General features: G+C 56.3%; 1 protein-coding gene across 2 annotated transcripts in view; it reads right to left on the minus strand.

Moving 5' to 3' along the window:
* Positions 1-24,583, minus strand: part of KIRREL3 (kirre like nephrin family adhesion molecule 3) — a 484,782-nt gene that overhangs the window by 64,425 nt on the left and 395,774 nt on the right. For both annotated transcript variants that reach the window (XM_080649529.1, XM_080649528.1), the window contains exons 3-4: positions 11,577-11,726; positions 6,568-6,717 (exon numbers count right to left, since the gene is read on the minus strand). In XM_080649529.1, coding sequence (XP_080505655.1) covers positions 6,568-6,717; positions 11,577-11,726 — 300 coding nt within the window. The remainder of the gene's footprint in view (positions 1-6,567; positions 6,718-11,576; positions 11,727-24,583) is intronic.

Here is a 24,583-nt window from a genome sequence, read left to right on the forward strand (position 1 = left end):
CGTGCTGGATGCTGGATGCGACAGTTTCCCCAGGACCTGAAGCCTGACCCCCAAGAAGGAGAGGCTGCTCGTGGGTGTCCCTAACTCGGCAGGAATCACAGCGATACCTACCACAGGTGTGACGATAACTGTCAATGCCGGCATGCTGGATGCGTGAAATGCTTTATGTATACTACTACTTCATGGCACGCTCTGTAACCCTGAGAGGACAGGGTTATTCCCACTATGCCCCCATTTTACACACGAGGAAACTGAGGCACAGAGGGGTTGCATGACTTGCCCAAGGTTATTTAATGGCTTCCAGAGTCTGGGCTCTTAACTGTGGTGCTCTGCCACCTCTCTCACCATGACACAACATACAACGGACTCTCACAGTGTAAACGCCCCATAGGGTGCCTCGATCCCTTTGACCACAGTGATCAGATGCACATGTATGTACTGAGCGCCTAGCAGGTGCTCACAGGCTGGGCTCGGCATGAGGATGCACAACGCACCCCCCGAGAGACCCGGGGAAGCCAGGCATGTGAACAGTTCCTTTCCATATAACTGGGTTGAGTGTGGTGATGGAGATGCGTGCAGAAGACTAAGGGAGCTCAGAGGGGGAGCAGTCAGGCCATGTGAGGTCCAGGAGGGCTTCCCGGAGGAGGTGATGTCTAAGATGAATCCTGACAGCTGAGCACGTTTGCCAAGGGAAGAACGGTGGGAAGGGCATTCTAGGCAGATACACACAATGACGAAGGGGCTAGAGGTGTAGGGCCATGGTCGGCAAACTGCGGCTCGCGAGCCACATGCGGCTCTTTGGCCCCTTGAGTGTGGCTCTTCCACAAAACACCACGGCCTGGGCGAGTCTATTTTGAAGAAGTGGTGTTGGGAGAAGTTTAAGTTTAAAAAATTTGGCTCTCTTGCCAAAACCGGTTTGGCTCAGTGGATAGAGCGTCGGCCTGCGGACTGAAAGGTCCCAGGTTCGATTCCGGTCAAGGGCATGTAACTTGGTTGCGGGCGCATCCCCAGTAGGAGGTGTGCAGGAGGCAGCTGATCGGTGTTTCTCTCTCTCATCGATGTTTCTGACTATCTATCCCTCTTCCTTCCTCTCTGTAAAAAAATCAATAAAATATATTAAAAAAAAAAATTTGGCTCTCCAAAGAAATTTCAATCGTTGTACTGTTGATATTTGGCTCTGTTGACTAATGAGTTTGCCGACCACTGGTGTAGGAGGTCGGGAGAGCGGCAAGCTGGTTGCTGTCCTCGGAGCAAGGGGTTGGCAGAGCTGGGGCTGGAGCGGAAGCGGGGGGCAGTCTCAGAGGGCCTTGTGTACCACGAAGGGAACCTGGCTTTGTTCGTGGAGCTGCTTTCTCATCCCTGAAGACCCACTCAGACTGCCCCCTCCTGCAGGGTGACTGGCTGGGTTTCTCGCCACTGGTTTCTAGAAGAGTTTTAGTAGCCAGTGCTCCTGGGTTCTGTGTCAGCCCACCTTCCCTGCTGCCTCGTTCTGCACCCACCTCCCCAGGTGAGGGGGTTGGCCGTCGGGGAGCTGCCCATGTTCCGGACCCCGGAGACTCTGCCCGCCGCTCCCTGGTGGAGGAGATGCAGAGGGAGCTCGAGGTTTGGAAAAGGCACAAGGTGAGGCCTCAGGCGGACCTTCTCTGCTGCCCTCCCAGGCCCCGGGCCGGACATCAGGGTGAAGGCGCCTCTTTATTGGAATGGGCTGATTCTCCATGTGAATAATTCATGCTGGTTTAGGAAGCTGTGTTTCTGATGGAGCGACGAGACAGCAGCGTTAATATTAGAACGGGCCAGGAAGGAGAGGGGAGGGGAAGGAAGGCTGGGAAAATACCTTTGTAAATAATTAATCTCACATCCACCACCCTCCCCCGCCTGCTCCCGTCCCCCTCCCCCTGCTCGCCTTCCCTTCTCAGTGTTTATTCCGGCTGACACACAACATAACGAGGCAGTTTACCTGTTTAACCTGTTTGCTATTTACGACTGTCTGCCTCCCTGCCAGAACGCAGGCCCCCGCAGGGCAGCGGCTAGCTCTCGCGTGCTTATGGATGAATTTCAAAGTGCCTAGATCGGTGCTTGGCATATCACAGGTGCTCAGTACATGTTTGTCGATCAAGTCCTGGGCACCCACTTCCTCCCTGCTCTGGGTCCCTCAATGCCTTCTTCCCAAGTTTTCAGGCAAGATCCCCTTTTGGCTCTGGCCCTGGGAGAGTTTAGATGTTTTCAACCCTGGGTTCCTGCAGGTGGGAGGAGCAGTCTGCACGTGTGTGTGTGTGTGTGCGTGTGTGTGTGTGTGTGTTAGTTTGATGTTCACAATAATTCTAGGAGCTTGGTATTTTTATTATCCCTATTTTATAGTAAAAACCAGAAACCTCATTCATTCATGCACCCATTCATTCACTCACGTATGAAAAATCCTCAAATATTATTGAGTACCTACTCTGTACTAAGTGCTGGTTAAAGAGACTTGAACCAGAGGCCCAGTGTCAGCCCTGAGGACCTGCCCGAGGTCACACGGTGAGTGAGCTGCGTGCAGGCCTTCCTCCTCCCAGGCTCTTCCTCCCGCACCCCGGCTCCCCACAGGTGTCTGGGGGGGGGGGTCTCCTGATGTTCAACCTAGCCGTGTCTCTGCAGAGATGGCCCAGGAGGGTGGAGGCTGGATCCAGAGGAGCCTCTGGGTTCAGGTGTAGAGCCCATCACGGATCCCAGGGCGGGGCAGGAGTTGAGCGGTCCCATCTCCAGCCTCGAGGTGGAATGCTGTCTTAAACACCCTGAACAGTCACTCTTTGCCTCCGTCAGCACGCGAATCCCAGGTCCAGTGCAGGTTGGAGCATTTTCCTAAAACACTTGGTGGGCCTTTGGGTCCTAATTGTGGACGTTATGTGTTTGGGGAGCTGGACAGTTCCTACAGGTCATCTTATTGATCACCTCCTTCCTTTTACAGACGAGGCAACTGAGACCCTGAGAGCTGAGTAGCAGGACCATGATCACACCGCCGCTTAAAGACAGGACCAGGGCGGTTGCCTCCAAGTCTGCTGCTCTTTCCACAACACCATGATTTTCAGATGTTCTGGGGGCGGGAAGATGCACGTCTGGAGCTGGCCTCAGTCAGAGCATGGTCCCTGCCTGGCTGGGTCGCGGAAGGAACGGCCTGCCTGTCCACCTGGGCTGGGCTCCCCAGTCTTTGCTTGGCTCAGCCTCCCAAGCACTGCCTCTGCCCCCCTTTTCCTCTTGGTCCCCCAGCTCCCTCCCTCTCCCTGCCTCCTGGGGTAGCAAATGCTCAGCTCCACGTTGCCCCTCGCCTGATTGCATCTGAGAGCTGGAGACACAAGGCTAATGAATCTGTCTGTGATTCCGGGCTTGGCCGCTGGGCCCGAGTCCGCGTGCCCTCCCCGGAGCCCGGCAGGCTCTGTGAGCTGGCCCTCCGACTTCTCCACGCGTGCGGCCCGTGCACATTTCCACAACGCACATCTGCTGGCTCCATAGCCTCTCGTATTTGCCCTCCTCACTCGGTGCTTTGACGGAAGACCCCGGGGGGCCCCCTCCATTCCAGCCAAAGTGTTTGCTTTGCAGTGTGGCCAGAACACCATCTGATTCTGCTCTCATGTCTTCCGCAGGTTCTAATCAGGCCCTTACTTTATTTAATTAAAAATCGATCTCAGGCAAATACAGACTGAATTAGGAAGCTCTCTCATTCCCGGAGCACGGAAAGGGCTGCCACCCTCCCAGCCCCCTTGGGGAGCCGGCTGGGACATTTTCCCAGGCTGAGATGTCACCGCCGAGCAGATGGGGTCTTGTTGGGAAGCTGGCTGGGCAGGGAAGAGACACACCTCTCCCCTCTGCGGGAGCAGCTGCTCTGTCTGGCCGCCACCGTGAGAGACCAGGGCTCCCTTTCCAGATGGCTGGTGAGCTTCTGCTTGTAGGGCCTCCTTCCAGGGCAGTAGGTGGGGCTGTACACCGCAGAGAAACTCAGCCAGGCCTCAGCCAGGCCGTACCTCAGGCAGAGCCGGGCAGGCCAACCAGGGCCGGGGACCTGCCTGACCAGCTGAAGGGTGGGGCCGGCAGGACCAGCTGGGGGCTCGGGGGTGGGGCCTGGTGTGGCCCTGAGGAGTCCAGAGGACTGTAGGCAGAGCCTGGGGAAGCTCTTTCGTGCCCAGGGTTAGCTTGTTTTGGAGGAACTGTTTCAGTGGAGTGTGCATGCGAGGTCCCTGCTCAGGCTCTCTTCCTGGCTCTCAGGAATTTTACCCAGAGCATCCTGCTGGGGCCCCTGGCAACTCCCCCTTCTGCCTCTTCAACCGACCCCCATCTCTCTATATAAAAGGCTAAGTGATCGTCCGTCCATCTGTCCATCCGACCGTCTGACCGGCCAGTCCATATGACTCGCACTGTCAATTTAAAAATAAACGTTGACTCGCGCATGCACGACACATATAAAGCTCTCACTGGGGCCAATCGCACACGTGTGTTTTGATCTGTCATTGTCGGTTGTGAATTTGGCTGGCACTTCTATTATAGAGAAAGGGCGAATAGCAGTATTAAAATATTCTAATTAATTTCCTTTCAATGTGCACAAATCCATGCACGGGGCCACTAGCACTTGAATAAAACATCTTCCCTGCACCACCCAGCTCTGTGCCCAGAGGCAGTGCCAGGCAGTGGCACTAGAGAGGGAGCGGGGGGGCAGCTGCCATTTAGATGTGACCCCAGACAAAGTCAAGTCTGTTTAGATGAGACCCCGAGGCCCTGCTCTCAGAAGCACAACCCCCAGGCAGATAAAGGGGATTCTACTGGCATTTAGGGACGCCGAGGGCAGGCAGAGAGCTTTGGCGTGGAGTTGGACAATCTGGGGTTAATTCTGAGTGTGATTAAGCTGTGTGACCTCCTGTAAGGGCCTTGGCCTCTCTGAGTCTTGCCTTCCTCACCTGTGACACAACTGGAGTCATTGGGACTTTGTTATCCAACCGGGAGAGTAGGAGGCAAGGAATCTGTAAATCATTGGTGATGACCAGCTGAAGCCCTGCTACCAGGACAGCCACTCAGGAGGAGATCATCTGCGTCTCTTTTCGGTCCTACGTGAAGCATGGATTCTTCCGAGGACGGGGCTGAGTAGCCTCTGAAGAGGGAGACCCTACAGCTCCACTTAGCACATCTGTCCTGGCATTTTGAAGTCCCCCCAAACCAAACCAGGAAAGCTATTAGGCACCTAGTCCTCCTCTTCTCTCCTCTCAGTCCCCATACCTGTTCCCGTCCCAGGAGAGATGCCAATGGCTGTCCCACCCTTCCATGTCCCTGATCACTTTCCGGAAGGCCCCTTCCTGACCACACAGCCCCAGCCTTTTAACCCTGCCCACCCGCTGGCTTCCCTCCTTCCTTTCATGGTGGGCAGAGGAGACCAAAGGCGGCAGGCGGCTCTGGGCTTGGCCCCAGGTCCTCCTCCGTCTCCAGCAGCCAGGCTCCGAGCGTGGTAAGCGGTCCTCCAGGGCCTGTCTGCTGGGCCTGGGCTAATCGGCCTGCATGCTGACCGTGTAGATCTGAAGATAACCTGACACACGCGTAAATATTTCATCTCCGCGTGGCCATGCGCCTCATCTGCCGGGCGAGGAGGCAGCACCCTGGCGCTGACCCCGTTGTCAGAGCATCTCAGCAGCTGCCGAGAGGTGGGAGGGCAGAGCCGGGGTCCCCTCTTCTGGCTGCTGAGCCCCAGGAGCCTGGCAGAGGCTCCCCGGGGAGGCAGTGAGGGTGTGCACAGAGCTCCGGTCAGCAGACCCTGGGCCAGGCCCTGTGCTTCTTGGAACCTTGGTTTCTCATTTGGGGCAACAATTCTGTTCCACAAACTTGCATCGAAAGAGTGAGGAAGGAGAAGTTGAAATGCTTTGAGAGTTGCTGTCAAGAGCTGTGTAAATGGATCCCATTCCCTGTCTCAAGGCAGGTCTACCCTGGGGGGCGGGGCGCGGGGGGCACCTGTTCAGGCAGCGTGTCCCAGGGATACTGGGCTCCTGGGAAGCCGAGATGAAGAGAGACCAAGAGCAAAGGTATGATTTGGACTAAGAGCCTGAGTGAGTTTTCCCAGGCGGCCCAGGGTTCCCAGGAGCAGGGAAGGGGGAAGGAACGGGCAGTGGTGGTCCCTATGGATGCTGACATCACGGGGCCAGTCCAGCCCCAGGCGGATTATGATGGGGAAGTGGCGACCTGGGGCTGTTCACGCCCGGAGGGAGGTCAGTCCAGAAGGAAGTGACTCAAAGATGTGTCCCAGACTTCTCTGTCTCCATTGCCTAGCCCAGGGCCCAGAGGCCGCGGAAAACGTTCTCTGATCCAATATGTGAGCCCCTGGGAGCCCTATTTGCTTCCTAGCCGGATAAACACACTGGGGTTGGGCAAGGTCACAGGAAGGTGGCACTGGCCTTCTGATTTCCAGGACCGGGGGTTACTGACACACGGGGGCCGTGGCCAGAGCCCTGGGGGACAATGCCTGGGGCTTTGCCCAGCAGGAGGCCCCTGAAGGAACCCGCTGGAACGGAGTCCCAGGTTTCCCATAGCACCCTTGCCCCACGCGCGGTCGGTTCTTACCCAGGACGGTGAGGCGCGCGGGACGGGACCGGATGGCGGCCTGGATGGCCTGGCACTCGTACACGGCATCGTCTTGCAGCTCTGCCCGCAGGATCTTCAGGTGATGTTCTCCCGACAGGTGGTTCCCCACCACCAGGTACTGCGGGTAACCTGTGGACACAGCAGGCGTATCACGGGCACTGGTCCAGGGGTGGAGGCGACATTCGTGATACGGGGGCAGCGGCGCACACCTCGACGGGGGGCTGCTCTGTCTCAGAGGCTCAGGGCCCGGGGGTGAGCACAGAGGCAAGTCTCCCCAGGGTGCTGGGCAGAGTGCGCGTGTAAGGGAACGGGTGATGTTTGGTTTAGGAATGTGGGGAAGCTATTGCTGGAGACGGGAGGAGAGAATGGGAGGGAAACGCTAAGTGTGGACAGACATAGCGGGCCTATTACTTGGGAAAGTGGTGCACTCAGCAGCCAGGTTACCAAGCAGACGTGCATTTTGGTAAGGACACACAGGGAGACAGCGAGACCCAGGCTGAGACCCACAGACAGACAGAAGGCAGAGTAAGAGAGAGAGAAGGGATAACGCAGGAAACGATTGGGGAAAGGATTGAGAGTGACTTTGGGGCCCGGCCGGCGTGGCTTGGTAGTTGAGCATCGACCTATGAACGAGGAGGTCACGGTTCGATTCCCGGTCAGGGCACATGCCCGGGTTACAGCTCGATCTCCACTGTGGGGTGTGCAGGAGGCAGCCGATCAATGATTCTCTTTCATCATTGATGTTTCTCTCTCTCTCTCCCTCTCCCTTCCTCTCTGAAATCAATAAAAATATATTTTTAAAAAAACAGTGACTTTGGGAAGAGCTTGTTTTGGGATGCAGGATCTAGCCCACCCTACCCGTGCCCAGGAGCCTCCGGTTGCTTTGAACCATCGAGGCCCTTTTCTCATCACTCCTCCTCCCAACCCCAAATCCCGGGGTTTGACTAAGCACTTAGGAATTTGGGGCCCCTTGTACTGCTGGAGATGGGTAATTCTATATAATAAAAGCCTAATATGCAAATCAACTGAATGGTGGAACTACTGGTGGAACAACCGGTCGCTATGATGCGCTCTGACCATTAGGGGCCAGATGCTCAAGGCAGGAACTGCCCTCAGCCTGCAGGCCCCAGGCCAGCCAAGGCCGGTGCCAATGGGGGCTCCCCAATCACCTCGCCAGTTGCCCTGCAGAGGGCGGCGACCAGCGGTGGCAGCAGGGGGTGGGGCCGGCGAGCGGGTGGCGCCAGGCCAGCCAAGGTGGGTCCCAGCAGGGGCCCCCTGATTGCCCCGCCAGTCACCCCACAAATCAGCCCTGATTGCCGGCCAGGCCTAGGGACCCTACCCGTGCATGAATTTCATGCACCGGGCCTCTAGTAGATAAATAAAAGCATGAGCATGATAAATCATTGGCTGGCTTTCCTGCTGCTGTGCGGGTAGACTGTACAAGTCTTAGCAGCCAGAGTGGGCAGGTCCTCTTTCCTGGGTTTTGGGCCCTAACGCCCCTTAGTTCCTCTCAGCAGGACCTGTCCCCTTACCGGAGCTCTGCCCTCCCCACCTCCCAGTCCCTCAGAGGGCACTCCCTCCGTCCTGGTCCCCTTCTCTCCTCAGAGGCCTGTCCACCCTTGGGCAACCCCAAACTGCTCCTCTTTCAGAAGGACCTTCACCAGGACCGTGTGACTTCTCAGAAAGGTGCCGTAGGAGGGGGGACTGAGCACACTTGGCCTTTAAAAGAGAAGACTAGGGCTTAAGCAAGTGGGAGACAGACACAGAGACAGACAGTGGGAATGCAAGACATAGCTCTCTCTCTTCCAATATTTCAGTCCCTGAGAGTGGGGGAGTTGTGTTTTCATGCCTCACAAGGACAGCATTAGCACTTATGGGCCCAACACCCAGGAAAGAGGACCTGCCCACCCTGACCGTTAGGTCCCGGGGAAATGCTGTTAGACTATTGTTAACAATTTGAGGTGTCCGACCAGGTTCTGGCCTGCCAGAAGTGGTAGTGAGGTCTCGGTCACTGGCTGTATTCGAGCTGAGGTTGTAAGATCATCTGTCGGGGACACTGCAGAGGCGATGTCTACCCTGATTAAAACATTGGCGCTCCAAGGCCCCTTCCACCTCCATAAGCTGAGGGCGGGGCAGGGTTCCCTGGGGCTGGGCTGTGCAGGGCCACCCAGGCCTGGTCCCTGAAGGTAGCTGCAATCCTCTGCCACGTTTCCCAGTACACTTTGTGGGTGCTCCTTGTGCGACAAGCCCTTCGTCTTCATGGCTAGCATGTCCCTGCCCTCCACAGCTGTCAGGCCTGGCCAGAGAGGCTCACAGAGCAAGCAGCTGTGTCCTGCCTGCCCTTCCCGCCCTCTGCTGGGCTGGGGGAAGGAGCCCAGGTGAGTTAAGGGCTGGAAATGGCTCCTAGCCCAGTCCTCCCCCTGCTGCTGCCGCCTTCAGTGCTACCCACGCCAGCCCTCCGCCCAGCCCCTGGATCCCGCTGTCCTGCCATGAGTCCCGGCTCTCCCGTAGGCGCAGGCGGCTTGGCTGAGCTTGTGTTTTTGTTGTCTTGCAAGCTAGCGATCAGCCGCGATTTCGCTCTCAGGAGCTGCTGAAAACATCAGTGATGGGTTTGTTTGTATTTGCCTAATTAGGCGGCAGAGCTGTGATGCTGTCCTAGGGCCTGGCAGCATCTTCAGAAAACATCAGCCCAGAAGCGGGGAGTGGGAGGACGTTCCAGCTCCCCCCCACAGCATCCTGGCTCTCTCTTGCTACCTCAGGGGACGAAAATGACTGGGAGTCTGGGGTCTGCAGTCAGATTGCCCGGGTCAAATGCCAGCTCTGCCACTTCCTCCACGTGTCATCTTGGGTTAGTTGCTTTTACTCCTTCGTGCTTCTGTTATCAGTAAAGTGGGACATGCTTGCGCCTCACAGAGTTCTGGTGACCATTACACAGGACAGTCTATGTAAAGGGGCCGGCACGTAGGAAATAGACTGTAAATGCTGGTTTAAACGAAAGTGACCGTGAGGTGGGGCAGCAAAGGGGTCCCGTCTTTCTAAGTGAGAACTGACCGGGCGTCTGGGCCTTTTGGGGGGTTGGGAGTCAGGCACTGGGCTTTGGGGTACGTTTGAATCAACTTCTTTCTCAGCGGTGACTCTGTTTACCTGTCACAGAAAGGGAAAAATCCTTCTTTTTCTCCCTGTGGATCACTGGATATTTATGAGGCAGTATCTGAGCTTCTTAGAAGAAAAATGTTCTATCAATATGAGGGCGTATATTTATAAATCGCTTCCTTTGACTGTCTTTTTTAATTTTTTTAAATTTTTTCAGCCGCGGTGACCAGAGAGACAGTGAGGTCTTCAGTTAGAGCACCGCTCCTGGTAGAAGAAACGCAGGCTGAAGCAAGTCCGAGCCTCAGCTGCCCCCCAGGAAATACCTGCTGAAGTGGATTAGGTCCGTTTCTCTCACTTCCTCATCAGGACTTCCTGGGCATACAAGTACCTGTCATTATGGCCATGATGCGACCTTGGGGACAGGCGATCAAATACAGAGGAAACAGTTTATGGGGAGTTTTGAGTTCACGGGCGCTGCAAGGAGAGGGCCAGCCTTCTTCCTATAAAGGGAGCCAAGCCGGAGGGGCAGCAGACGCCGGCTCATCAGAGCCCGCTGGCCTTCAGCACCGAGCAGGACCCGGCCCTGGATCCCAGGAGGCCACTCAGGGGTCTGTGCAGGGATGGCCAGTCCATGACCTATCCGCGGTGACCTGGGCCCTCCTTGGCCACCGACTCAACGAGACCAGAGTTCCAGACTCAAGGCTGAACGCCACTGCCTGGGGCCCTGGGAGCCTCCTTAAGCAGCAACACCCCTGGGCCAAGCTCAGAGACACACAGAGCACGGGGGAGTCCCATCTGGGAAGGTCCTATCCTTCCCTCAGTGTCTCCAGCGGGAGGGAGCAGAGTCCCTGGACATGGCTGGTTCCCATAATCCTTAGGTTTGATGGCAGCCCCATATATTTTGGGGAGATTACTGTGTTTCATCGACGCTCAGTTGGGCTGCGGCACTCACACCCGTGTTGCTATTGACCATGGCTGTCATGTTTCAATATCTGCTTTTGGCGAGCCATAACTCACACTTTAAAATATTCATCCCCCCGCCGTCACGCTGCGGAGTGCGCTTCCAGGGACTTTCCTGAGGCTGTAAACCAGGGGAGGCCACGCCACTTCTCAGGTGAAGACACCGTTTTCTCTCCCCCTCCACCCTCGCCATTCCCCCGCCGCAGGGACCCCCAGATCCCTTGGCTGATTTTTACAGTTTCTGCCAAACCTAGCAGCAGTCACATGCCTCCCGTCTCCCCAGTGGTGGGGGGGGGAGTGGCCAGGATGGGGAGTCCACTCTTTTTCTCCCGGAGGAGAGGAGGGATCAGAGAGACATCTCTATGGGCTTAAGGGTTGACATTCACAACAGCCGACAGATGACAGGGCCTGGTCCCACCCGACCAGGATGCCCTGATGCCAGCCCTCAGTGGCCTCAGGAGCCCACCAGTGCGCCCTTGACACATCCCAGGCTGGTGGGCTGAGCAAGGTTTGGACTTTGTTTCATACACCGTGTTCTTTTCTTCCCATCACATGGCGACCCCGAAAGCCACCAGGTATTTTGGTGAGTTTTTCGTCTATTTGGCTCCCTCTGATGGATGGGAAGAACCAGGCTGTGACTTAAGTGGGGAATCTACTCTGGTCCGAGACACAAGAACACTTTACCTCTGGAAATCGGACTTGACCTGAATCATCTTTGATTTGAAATAGACCCTCCAGGGCGACGCTGTGCTGGGTTTGGACCGATCACCAGGTCGAGGGCTCAGTATCCGTTGTCAGAGGGGCCCTCAGAGCCCGTGGGACCCTCGGCCCAGCCTCGCCTCGCCTGACTCTGCCTGTGGCCCTGCACAGACAACTGGAGGTGCATGGGCGGGTGAGGCAGGGGTGGGGTCCTGGCCCTCCTGGGGGGTACTCACTCGAGAGGTCCCTGCCCACGCCCAGCGCCAAGCCGTCCTTGATCCACAGAACGAAGCCGTCATATTCCGGGATGGCACAGAGCAGCGTCACCGGCTGCCCCGACACCACGGCCTGGTCCTGGGGCTGCTGGCTGAAGGCGTACACTTGGCCTGGGAGGAGACAAGCAGAGCGGCCGGTGAGTGCGGGGACGGTGCCTGGAGGCAGGGCCCCGGCTGGCCCAGGGGACAGGTCCCCCGCCTCCCAGAGCGCCTCCCGTCCTGCCTGGGGCCCAGCAGCGACTTCCTCACGGCCCGCCCTGGCTCAATCCTCTGTTTCAGAGCTGGGTCCCCACTGGAGCCCCATCAATCCCTAACTTCCCTACACTCATACCTGGTCCAGCCATCTGCCCCCCACAGGCCGTGCCCGCCACTCACTGCCCTTGGGACACACCTCTCCCTTTCCACCTGGCTAACTCTTACGTGACACCCCTTGCTTGTACCCACTTCCACGCAGGACAGAGGTAGGACAGAGACCGCGCCCCTCCTCCCCGGGCAGCATTCTCTGTGGGATGTGCTTCAGGGCAGCAGGTGTGGGAGTGGTGAGCTGTGGTTAAATCTGAGAAGCCAGGAAACAGTATTGTGTTAGTGGCTCAGGATGGGCCTCAGGCCGAGTTCACGGGGGGGAGTGGTGTGCAGTGTGGTGGGGGGTGGTGGCACGAGGGAGCAGGTCTCACGTCCACACATCAGCCTGTCCCTTTCCTTTCTGCAGCAGACCCTACCCCAGCCTCACTGTCACTGGGAGAAAGCCGTGACTGTGACCCCATGTCCTCCCATACACCTCAGTGAGATGGCGCTGAGCCATCGAAGCCAGCCAGCCCCCAGTTTATCAAACACAACTGCAGCGTGTATGACACGCCAGGCTTGTGCTAAGACTTAAAATGTTAGCACATTAATGTCTCCATCCCGTACCCACAAGACGAGGCCCAAGGAGGTGCGAGGCAGCGCGGCCTGCGGTTGTTACTGACAGAGGTGCCGGCTGCACCGTCCCTGGAGCGGGGGCAGCCCCCACAGTGGCCCGTATCGCCCCATTTCACAGGGTTAAGCACCGGAGCCTCAGAGGCTAACCGAACTGTTTGGTGCGTCAGGGGTCCTCAAACTTTTTAAACAGGGGGCCAATTCACTGTCCCTCAGACCGTTGGAGGGCTGGACTATAGTTTTTAAAAAAAACTATGAACAAATTCCTATGCGCACTGCAGGCCCGGGACGAGTCGGCTGCTAAGCAGGACAGGCAGCAGCACCCGGCGGGCCGGGTAAATGTCCTCGGCGGGCTGCATGTGGCCCACGGGCCGTAGTTTGAGGACCCCTGGGGGGCAGGACGAGGCTGCAGACACAAGCCTTTTGGGCTCCAGAGACGTGTTCGCATCTGCTGAGCTATGCTGCGTGCAGATCCCTGAGCCTGGTCCCGGAGGGGTTTCCAAGAAGGGGGTGCTGTGACCGCGTTCCCGGGAGGCCCCGCTGAATGGCAAACAGGGCAATGATAGTTACTGAGCTCCTGCCCGCAGTGTGACCATGCCTCACGTGCCCGGCCTCCTATGGAATTACATCACAGGGCGGAAATAGCCCCATGTTCCCGCCAAGACACCAGGATCAGAGAGGCAAAGTAACCTGCCTGAGGTCACACAGTGGATGAGTGATAGAGCAGGGGTTTGAGCTAGGGTCCTCTGACTCCCAAGGACCCCTTCTTCCCTACACCCTGCTCTGCAGCTACTGACAGCCCACGAAAGCTGGGCCTGGCTGGGCTGGTGCCCGACCTCTCCTCCCCCTGGAAGGGTCAGGATCGCCCCGAGGCCTGAAACACAAGGGCCCAGGCTCAGGCCACAGATAGGGCTGAGCTCTGGGCCGCAGACTGGCCCTGGCAAGAGAGCTGCTGGCGTGTAGCTCCAAGGGGAGCAGGCAGGTGGCAGCACGCGTGGCAGCGCCCCCTGGAGGAGACAGAGTCCACGTGCTGCGACAGTCCGTGCGTGGCAGGTAGCTGACTGAGCCCACCACCTGATGAGATCTTGGCTGGTCTCTGAGGAGTCTCATTAACAATCACATTGGCACTGAATTGTGGGAGAAGCACTTTTTATTCCGAGTCGAGCTTTACCAATTAGATTTCACAGGACGTTTTAATCAGCTATGTGTGGCGGGGTTATTTTTTCCCCTCTCTGTCTCTTCTGTTTCTCTGTTGTAATTAGACGGTCTCTGGCACCAAAACAAGAGCGAGAAGGAGGGAAGAGACGAGAGAGGAGGAAGGAGGTGGGAGAAAGAGCAGGAGGGTGAGGGGCCCGGTGAGGAGAGCAGGAGAAAAGGGTGCCTGGAGGGGAAGTAAGAGGAAGAGCAGCGAGAGGAGGAGGAGCGGGGAGCGGAAGGGGGAAAGGGAAAGGGAGGGGAAGGGAGGGGAGGGGGTGCAGAAGCCACATAGTGGGAGGGGGTGGGGAGAGGACATGCTGAGGCTCTTCCCTGGCCCCTAATGATTTCTCAGCTCATCCTTTTATCCCAAAATCGTTCTCGCAAGAAGGGCAGCGTGGAGGCAGCCGCAAGAGCTGCCAGAGAGTGTGCTATCAGAGAGAACTATCAAGCTGCCAGCAGGGAGCGGAGGGGTCAGACCAAAATGGGGCTCAAGTCCTCAGAAATGTCCATTGATGGGGACCCCTGAAAGGGTAGCCGTCCCATTGGTTCCCCACCCCCCAGTCCTGCTTCCTCTTGTTGCTGGTGAGCATAACTAGAGAGCTGGGCCCAGGAAGCATCCCAAGGGGCTGGAGGGGCGGGGCTGGGTGAGTCCTGGACTGAGAGATACCCCAGCCTGACGGTGGTACCCTGAGGGAGAAGAGGACTGTTGCCATGGAAACAGGCTCTAGAGGAAGGCAGGCTGGGAGGAGCGCTGTGTGGAAGCAGGCCTTGGCAGTGACTCTGAGTAGTCCCTGTTTCACTCCGGAGGGTGTCTCCGGGCCAGGAGTTGGAGCAGGCAGAAGAGCCCCCCAGGTTAGACCTGGGGCCTACAGACCGCAGCCTGAGGGGATGGGAGAACAGGAGCGGCCCGCCTGGGGGCCGGTCTCCAGATCTCCCATCCGAGCATCTGCTGCTCACTCTCGGTGTGTTCGGGTCCCCCAGCTTTTCTCTGGGAAGGATTTTTTTTTTTGCAGGGGTTGCGGGGGGGGGGGAAGAGGGACACAAGGACAGTCTCACAAAACCACCCAAAAGGAGGAAATTGCAAATTATTTTCGGACAGGGAATGGCTAGTGCCTTAACTGACAATTTTTTAACGTCTAATTATAATTTTTACACATTCAATACAAGACACGAAAAGAAAAAAAAATACAAGACACTAAAAAAACCCGTTTTTCTTTTAAATCAATGGGATGCTTTTTCAAACAGAATCGTAAGCCCAGTGTCACTCTACAGAGAGAGGTAATTGAGGTGCTGTGGATGGAGAGGTGGGGAGGGGGGGGCCCACTTCTCTTCACCCCTGGGACAGAGCCTGCGGCCTCTGCTTCCAGCTCAAGACCCCAGGAGCACAGATGAGAGCCCTGGGGTACGCCCTGACCTCCCCTCACTCCCGTTCCCTATTCCCCATGTTTCCTACTCCAAACAGGTGACGTTTAAGTTCGCTTGGGACTGTTTCCTATAACCTGCTGGGTATTGTGTGAAGCAGACAGGAAGCCCCCTGAGAACAGCTGTTCCTTTAACACACGTTCATTGAGACCCACTCTGAGGCAGGTATTGCAATGTCTGAGGACAGGTGGGTCTGACCTGGTCCCTCCCACCGGGAGCCTGTATCCCCATCGCCTGGACCATTCTGACCTGAGTACAGCGCATGTCCTGCCCTCAGCACACCTCACACCCTCGGTCCCAGGTGTTCTGCCTCAGTTTCCCATTTCGTCCCAGACGTTCTCCTGGGTGTGGAGCCTGGCAGTCTGCGAGGCCTTCCTTTTCACGCTTTATTTTTATTTTATTTTATTTTTTAAAAAATATATTTTATTGATATTTTTACAGAGAGGAAGGGAGAGGGATAGACAGCTAGAAACATTGATGAGAGAGAAACATCGATCAGCTGCCTCCTGCACACCCCCCACTGGGGATGTGCCCGCAGCCAAGGTACATGCCCCTGACCGGAATCGAACCCGGGACCCTTCAGTCCGCAGGCCGACGCTCTATCCACTGAGCCAAACCGGTTTCGGCACGCTTTATTTTTAATCTGTCCCATCACCAAGTCCGGCCCAGCCTCTTTCTTCAGATCCACCCTTTCCTCTCCATTCCCACTGCACAACCCCAAGTCCAGGCCCTCATGGCCTCAACCTGGCTGCTCAAAACAGGCCATGACTGCTTTCAGGTAGCGCCCTGGATTTTCTTTTGAAATTGCCGCTGTCCTCGTAGCTCCCCCTTTTCAAGAGGTGGAACTCTGTGGCTCTCCGTGTCAGCAGGGTGGCACCTGACCCTCCATCCTGGACTATGAGCTTCTCCGAAATCCGCCCCCTTTCTCCTGGGTGCTCAGCAGAAACCCTGTGCTGCCACTCACAGGTGTCACCTGGAGTCCTGGCTGTCCCACCATCTGGAGTGAGCCCTCCCCCAGGCTCCCTCACCAGCCCCGGAGTCCCTGTGGGGCCAGCTCTGCCTTGTCTTGATCTTTGCCTGCACCTCTAGGCACTGTCTGTCCCTGGGAGGGGGTCTCCATCTTCTCTTTTCCCCTCCTCCTCCTCTTTTTCCTCCTTCTCTTCTCCCTCAATTCCTTCAAAACTTTATTGAGCAGCTACTACATATGTGTATGTTAGATGCTAAAGAAACAGAAGTAAAGAAGAAGTAGAGGGTGGACTCCTTGAGGGCGGGGCAATGGCTGTCTTTTCCGTCCTGCCATCTCAGTGCAGTGTGTGCGTGTGTGCGTGTGTGCGTGTGTGTGTGTGTGTGTGTGTGTGTGTGGTGGGGGAGGAGCACTGACAGCTCTTTAATGGCCTGTGGTGCTTGTAGCTGACTGCTCTGCTTTGCCTCCTAAGACCTGGTTACTGTAGGAAATTGTTTTCACAGTGTACATGACTGAGTAGACGGACATTGTGCTGAGCACGCCACACAGAAGGCATGAAGGGGGAAGGAAAGGGGAGGGGCCAGAGTCTCAAGGAGGAGGGTGTTATAGTACAAAAATAGCTGAGTTATTCACAAAAGCCTACTTTATGCCTTTGAATGTAACTACAGTGCCAGTTAGCTGTGATTACTCAGTTTACAGATGAACTGAGGCTGATAAATGAAGTGACATGACCAAGGTCACACAGTGGGCCCAGGTGTAATTCAGGATCACACTGAGTCGAGGTGTAATTCAAGGTCATACTGGGTCCAGGTGTAATTCAGGGTCACATTGAGTCCAGGTATAGTTCAAGGTCACACTGGGTCCAGGTGTAATTCAGGGCCAATAGTAGGTCCAGGTGTAATTCAAGGTCACACTGGGTCCAGATATAATTCAAGGTCATGCAGTGGACCCAAGTGCAATTCAAGGTCACATAGTGGGCCCGGGTGTAATTCAAGGTGACAAAGTGGTCTCAGGTGTAATTCAAGGTCAAACAGTAGACCCAGGTGTAATTCAACGTCCTGGATGGGCTCATGTGTAATTCAAACCCAAGTATCTTTGGCTGCAAACCCTGTTTTCTTGCCATTATCCCATGTTAGCTATTGAATTAAGGGCCTGAAATCCAATTTTGATTCTCAAACAAATACTCACCCCACAAACCAGGCATCTAAAGAGAGGCAGAGAATCTGTGGAGTGAAAAGCAATTTCTCGGTTCTTCCCTAAGTTTACATAGCCTCCTCCCTACAGCTCTGGTCAGTACCACCGGTTAGGACTCAGAGCGGAGCCCTGTACTGGCCACCATAGGGGGATATGAAAGAAAGGAGGTATAATAACTATTGGTACTTTTTATTATATAATAACCATTATTTATATAATAATTATATTATTCTATGCACATTATATAGCTAGGTAAATATTATAAACTAGAGGCCCGGTGCACGAAATTTATGCACGGCAGGGGGGAGGGGTGGCCCTCAGCCCAGCCTGCACCCTCTCTAATCTGGGACCCCTTGAGGGATGTCCAACCGCGGTTGGACATCCCTCTCACAATCCAGGACTGCTGGCTCCCAACTGCCCTCCCCTGCAGGCCTGGTCCCCTCCAAGTGCCCTCCCCTGCTGGCCTGGGTCCCCTCCAACTGTCCTCCCCTGCAGGCCTTCTCCCCCCCAACTGCCCTCACCTGCAGGCCTGCCCCCCCCCCAACTGCCTTCCCATGCAGGCCTGGTCCCCCACAACTGCCCTCCCCTATTGGCTTGGTCTCCCCCAACTGCCCTCCTCTGCTGGCCTGGTCACCTCTAACGGCCCTCCCTGCTGGCCTGATCACCCACAACTGCCCTCCCCTGCAGGCCTGGTCCTCCCCAACTGCCTTCCCCTGCAGGCCTGGTCCCCCCCCCCCCCCCAACTGCCCTCCACTGCAGGCCTTGTCCACCCCAATTGCTCTCCCCTGCAGGCCTGCTTCCCTGCAAATGCCCTCCCCTGCTGGCCTGGTCACCCCTAACTTCCCACAACTGCCCTCCCCTGCAGACCATCTTGTGGAGGCCATCTTGTGTCCACATGGGGGCAGCCATCTTTTACCACATGGGGGTGGCCATCTTGTGTCTTGGTGTGATGGTCAATTTGCATATTACTCTTTTATTAGATAGGATATTTTTATTGTTCAAGAGCTAATAATAGCCAACTTTCATTCAATGTAAACATGTATTAAGAGCTTTACATGGTTATATGATTGAATTCTCTCCACAGTCAGTCCTGTGAGATGAGACCATATCAAACCCATGGGAAGATGAGGCTGTCCAGGGGCCCAGGGCACTGAAGGATGCAGCCGGGACATCAGACCCAGCAGTCCTATTTCAGAGCCTCATCCTAATGACCTTTATTACAGTTCTAGGCCCCTGGTAACTCACAGAACCTGCCCGAGACCTCCCGGGCCAACCTTTGCCCTTGCCCAGAACTGAAAAGTATTGCGGGAACTGCAAAGGAGCAGGAGGGGGGAAGTGCACGTAGAGTTCTCCCTCCAGGCGCCTCACCTTGGCCTCCTCCCGGGGACTCGGGGACACATTAGCATAGACTGAACCATCACCATTTGGCTCTGGGAGGTCCCCTCCATCTTCCAGTAAAATATTTAAAATATTAAAGACCCCACGATTCTCTGTGAACTCACACTCCCCTGGCCCCTGATCTGAGGTCACCCCTCAATCACCGTTATTTCCTGGGGAGGAAAGAGGCATTTTGCTGGGGAAGACTGAGATTATAAGGGGCAGAGTGATTTTACAGCAATGTTCCAGGGAACTGGCTGCCTAGTGTGTGTGTGTGTGTGTGTGTGTGTGTGTGTGTGTGTGTGTGTATGTGTGTACAGTGTGTGTAACAGGTGGGAAGGGGGCCCAGGGACCCCATGCCCATAGTGCTTGGGGTCCCCCATGCTAGGCTCAGAGGAGCCGTGGCGCTCACCCAGCCCTGCCACACATAACTGTCAGCCTCAAAGCTCCTGGGAACACATCCTGGTACTCTAGTGTCCCGAGTCTCTTGCCACTCCCAGGGGCGTATGTGTGTGCGCCTCTCGTGGTCAGGTCCCTGGGAACCCTCTTCGTCCCCATAGGGACAGCTGTCAGTGCTTGCTGGGTGGTTCGTGAGAACGAAATAGGACGTTTTATTTAAAGTGCACAGCGCCCGTGTGCCCTCCACATGGCAGCTCTCATGTCACCGTGACGATGGTGTAGGGCGTGTGCAGGGCATGAGCACATGGGGGTGTATTTAGGATGCAAATCTAGGGAGTTGCGGTAGGTCTGACGGTGCTGGCCCTCGAATGCGTGCTCAGAAGTTGGCTCTGAATGAGACATCACCAAAGGCTTTGACCCACATGCTCAGATCTGAGTTTCAGGAGGATCGTGGTGGCCACCGTGAGGATGGGTGTTAGAGGGCTCTCTGAAGGAGGAGGACAAAGCGGGAAGGTTTTGCTGTCACGGGGCTCAGGCTAATGCTGCATTGGGGGATGGAACATGAACTTAGGAGCCATCTGGGGTGGAATTGACAGCACTCGATGGGGGATGAGGAAGGTGGAGCATAGGGGCTCCTCTCTCTGGCCCGCAGGACAGTGAGTGGTGACTTGAGGGGAAGTCTCAGGAGAAGAAGCAGGTGTGGGGGGCAGTGAGTTCAGTTGTGAATAGGTTGATGGAGAAGGGCCTCGGATCACTCAAGAGAAGGCGTCCTGGGTGCCGTCTGGTGGGGAAGGAAGGTGTGCCTTCCGCCTTCTCACACTTTCTGAGCACTCGCTGGGGCTCAGGCAGGAGGAGTGCTTCGACAATGTGTCCCTTCGTTTGGTGTTGGCCTGAGACTTCATCTCCAAATGCCGAAAGGGGTGGGCATTGATGACTGTCTAAGAGGGACATGGTTAAGCCAGGCTTGGGCGTATGGGGAGCAGCTGGCTTGGGCGAGACAGCTAACTCCTGTCCAGGTTTGCACAGGCTCAGAGCCCTGTGGGACAGCAAGAAGTCATCTAACCCAACCTTCTTCTTTGGACCAGGGCCGGAAATACAAACCGAGAAACCAGACGGACAAGGCAGGCGCGGAAGATGGGCCCTCTCTCCGCTGTCTGTCTCTCCTAGACATTGCCGGGGAGAGACCTGGAAACGCTCCGACCCAACGTGGCCTTTAGTAGCCATCGGCAGCTTGGCTCTGGCACACCAGTGAGGAGAAGCTCGCCAGCATCAGGAACGTTCTGGAAATTGCGCTGGCTTTTTGTTTGGCTCACATGGCAGGGCCCGACTACCTCTCCTGCGTGACAGGCTGGTCGTGGGGCCCTTCCCTCCTACCTGGGTTCCTTGCCTGTGGCTCTCTTGGCCTCACAGGTCCCTCCCCAGGACACACCATCCGCCAAGGTTGTCCCGGACAGCGTGGGTCATTGATGAAGAGCAATGGGGCTGGCCGAGGCACGGCGACTCCAAAGTCACTATAAATCCTTTGCCGACTGATTATCAGCCTGTGGCCCCAGCCAGTGCCCGAACTGTGCTCATTAGCGACGGAGGTAATCCTCCATCCATCCCGCCCCGTTCTGGGTGCCAAGGAGACGCTGGTAAGTGCTGGCGGAGACACGGGCGCATCGGCGCCTGGGACGGAGCCCATCCATCCTGCCTGCTGCAGTCGTCCTGGAGTCTGACCGAGGAGACGGCAAGGGCAGAGCGGTGCGGGCTGCTGTGCTGATGTGGGAGGCTCGGGCGCCAGACAGCATCACAGGCTCGCAGGTAGCCGACCATGGGCCCAGGCTCCGCCCTTTCTTTCTTTGAGTCTCTGGTTCTTGTGCTCATGATGTGCGCACTGAACCATTGTTGGGGGAGGGTGGGGCCACAGGAGAGAAAGTGGTGCTGAAGACCGCGCCCGAACGCCAGAACAGAGATGTCCTTAGACATCCCGAGAGGTGGCTTAGGCATCCGCTGTGGGCAGACAGAGCCCTCTCAGAGAGCATCAGCTTGGGGACCCCTGGGACCGGCTGGAGGCGGGGCTGCGGGCCGCTGATCCGTGATGTCTAGCGTCGCTTGTTCTCTTTTATAAGAGATGCTGTAAGGACACAGGAAGCTGCCTCACAGTGAGCACCAGGCCCAGAAGGTTTGATCTGGTGCTGCCTCTGCCCGTGGTCCTGCCTCGCCCCTTCCCTGAGACGCAGACTCCCCGTCTGCAAAGGGCGGGGTTCAGACCAGTCGGCAACCTGGCAGGTCTCTCCCTTCCAGCCCTAGCGATCTGTGTTCTGATTGATCCAAAATCTTATTTTTTGGGGGGTGGGGGAGTGGGTGGGGAGCTAGGGATGAAAGAATAAAAGCGAGGCACAAGGAAGTAAAAACAAATCTCCCACAGACGCCGGTCTGCTTGGGGAAGATCCATGTCCTAAACATCATTAAAAAAAAAATCAACATTTAAAAATAATCATTTATGCTGGTATAGTCCTTGCCAGTTGGAAACTGTTCTAAAACTTCCACGTGCAGAGAATCACCTGGGGAACTTGCTAAAAATACAGTTCCCTGGGCTCTAAGCTGGAAATTCCAAGACAGCCTCTGAGCTGGGCCAAGGAGTCTGCATTTCACCAGCTTCCAGAGCAGGAAGCACTAATGTATGCATCAGAGGGCTCAGGGGGAGCAGGAGACTCAGGGGGAGGGGGGCTCAGGGGGAGCAAGGGGACTTAGGGGGAGCAGTGGGGGCTCAGGGGGAGAAGTGGGGCTCAGGGTGAACAGAGGGGGCTCAGGGGGAGCAGTAGGGGCTTAGAGGGAGCAGGGGGCTCAGGGGGAGCAGCGAGAGCTTGGGGGGGGCAGGGGGCTCAAGGAGAGCAGGGGGGCTCAGGGGGAACAGGGGGAGCATGAGGGCTCAGGGGGAGCAGTGGGGGTTCAGGGGGAGCAGGGGCTCAGGGGGAGCAGCAAGAGCTCGGGGGGCAGGGGGCTCAGGGGGAGCAGGGGGGCTCAGGGGGAACAGGGGGAGCATGGGGGCTCAGAGAGAGCATTGGGGGCTCAGGGGGAGCTGTGGGGGTTCGGGGGGAGCAGCAGAGGGCTTAGGGGGAGCAGGGGGGCTCAGGGGGAATAGGGGGAGCATGGGGGCTCAGGGAGAGCAGTGGGGGCTCGGGGGGAGCAGCAGGGGGAATAGGGGGAGCAGTGGGGGCTCGGGGGGAGCAGCAGGGGGCTCAGGGGGAGCAGTGGGGGTTCGGGGGGAGCAGCAGGGGGCTCAGGGGGAGCAGGGGGGCTCAGGGGGTCTGGTTACTACTAGTCTTGTGACAAGTGACAGGTTGCATTGGTCAAGCTGCTCTTTCTCTCGGGTGCCTTGGCTTCCTGAACTGCACCGTGAGGGTGTTGGAAGAGGTCCGTAGTTTACACACTTTTCTTTGTTTTAGTGCATCCAACCCTCTGTCAATGGAATCTCACACAGAACCCCGGTGTATAAAGTGGGTGGCGGCAGAGTTGGGTGGAGCCGGAGGGCCGAGTCCAGCCCTCTGGCCCCTCTCCAGGGGACGCCATGGTCCTCCGTGGAAAGCGCAGGAGTCAGAAGGTCCCGTGCAGCTGGGACGGTCTCTAGGATTCCATGAAGGGCACTGTGGCTTTGTCCCACTGACAGGTCCACGGCAGGCCTGGCCCCGGGGTGCACTGCGTGGCTCAGGCAGGCCGGCCCTGCAGCATGAGGCACTTTTGTGTCACTCACTAACCCTGCCCCGGGACTGCCACCTAGACCTGGTGCTTACAGAGGGATCTCCTGGCTGCTGGAGTCGTTCCCAGTCAGAAGCAGATCATCTCATTGCCGGGCCCCCAATTTGTCCCCTCTTGGAGCCCCAATACCATCCACTCCATTATCTCTGTTAATGGAGAGGAGCAAGGGTGTGAATAATCTGAGATGATGGACATTCTAAAATAATGAATAATTCTTAGTAACATTTATTTTCAGCTTTGCGATGCATTTTGGTATTCATGCTTGAATATGGACGTGTGGATGTTCTGGGAATGTTTAATACTTAAAGAAAATGTGCCAGCCTGGCCAGCGTGGCTCAGTGGCTGAGCGTCGACCTATGAACCAGAAGGTCACGGTTCAATTCCTGGTCAGGGCACACGCCCGGTTGGGCTCGATCCCCAGTGTGGGGCATGCAGGGGGCAGCTGATCAGTGATTCTCTCTCATCATTGATGTTTCTCTCTCTCTCTGAAATAAATAAAAATATATATAAAAAAAGAAAAAGTGTCAATGACGGAGCTCCCTTTTGTGACCTGCTCAGCCTGTGGGGACATCACCGCTGGAACTGGCCCACAACTGGGGTCAGGCCACCCTCCCCCGTCCCCGGCTCGCTGTCTGTGGCTCACACCTTCCCTCGGAGGGAATGGGGGATATCAGTTGATTTGCTTTTAAAGGACTTCCATTCCCTTTGGGCCTCATGCAAATAAGAACCGACTAAGAAACTGTGAAATGTTAACAGAGGACTTCATTAAGCAATCTTGGCGATAGCATTTTCCAGGAATGGGGACAATTTGCCAACAGATAATTGAGAGCGGACTATATATGTACTCTAATTAAAAAAGCGATTCTTCTCCCTGCCCTGGGGTTCTGCGCCCCGCCTTCTGCTTGCTTCGGGATATTAACCACAACTAACTCTTGCGTGTGCTTTGTACGTCACAAAGCCGTTTACCCACGTTATTTGGCTTCCTGCACCCTCACGACACCCAGTGGAAAGTCTGTTATCAGCCCTGACGGAGAGGCCTGAATGCCAAGGTCCCACCGCAAGTGGGTGCCTTCCGTCCCAGCCCCTTCCATGTCACGTGGTCTCCCCGTCACCACCTCACAGTGGCCCTGGCAAGGGCTCAGATTATTTGTGTCCACCCTGAGAATGTGCAGCAAAGAAAACAGAATAAAACGAACTTGTAAATGCCACCCTGGTCTTTGTTTTCATTTTAAAAAAATTGATTTCAGAGAGGAAGGGAGAGAGAGAGATAGAAACATCAACGATGAGAGAGAATCACTGACCGGCTGCCTCCTGCATGCCCCACACTGGGGATTGAGCCTGGAACCCGGGCATGTGCCCTGACTGGGAATCGAACTGTGACCTCCTGGTTCCTAGGTTGGTGCTCAACCACTGAGCCACACCAGCCGGGCTACCCTGGTCTTTGTTTTGATAATTAGAAGTGGAAATGTTGGTAAAGAGGAGGTTTTGTGCTGGAGGTACCCAGGGAGGAAGGAGAGGGAGTGTGCCCACTGCTGGGGGCCAGGACGGGCTGAGGGGTGTCCTTGATCCCAGGAGGCTGCAGCTGTGTCACTGAGCCCTGGCATCACAGAGGACGAGGTGGTGGGAAGGGGAGAGGCTGGCAGGCCCAGAACTCCTGGAAGCAGAAGTCGCCCCGACTCTGGCCTACCTATTTCTACATCGTCAACCCCGAGAGGCAGAGAATCACCCCCATTTTATGGCTCAGGACATGCAAGCTCAG

Source organism: Plecotus auritus, assembly GCF_963455305.1.
Source record: "Plecotus auritus genome assembly, chromosome: 13".
Taxonomy (NCBI): domain Eukaryota; kingdom Metazoa; phylum Chordata; class Mammalia; order Chiroptera; family Vespertilionidae; genus Plecotus; species Plecotus auritus.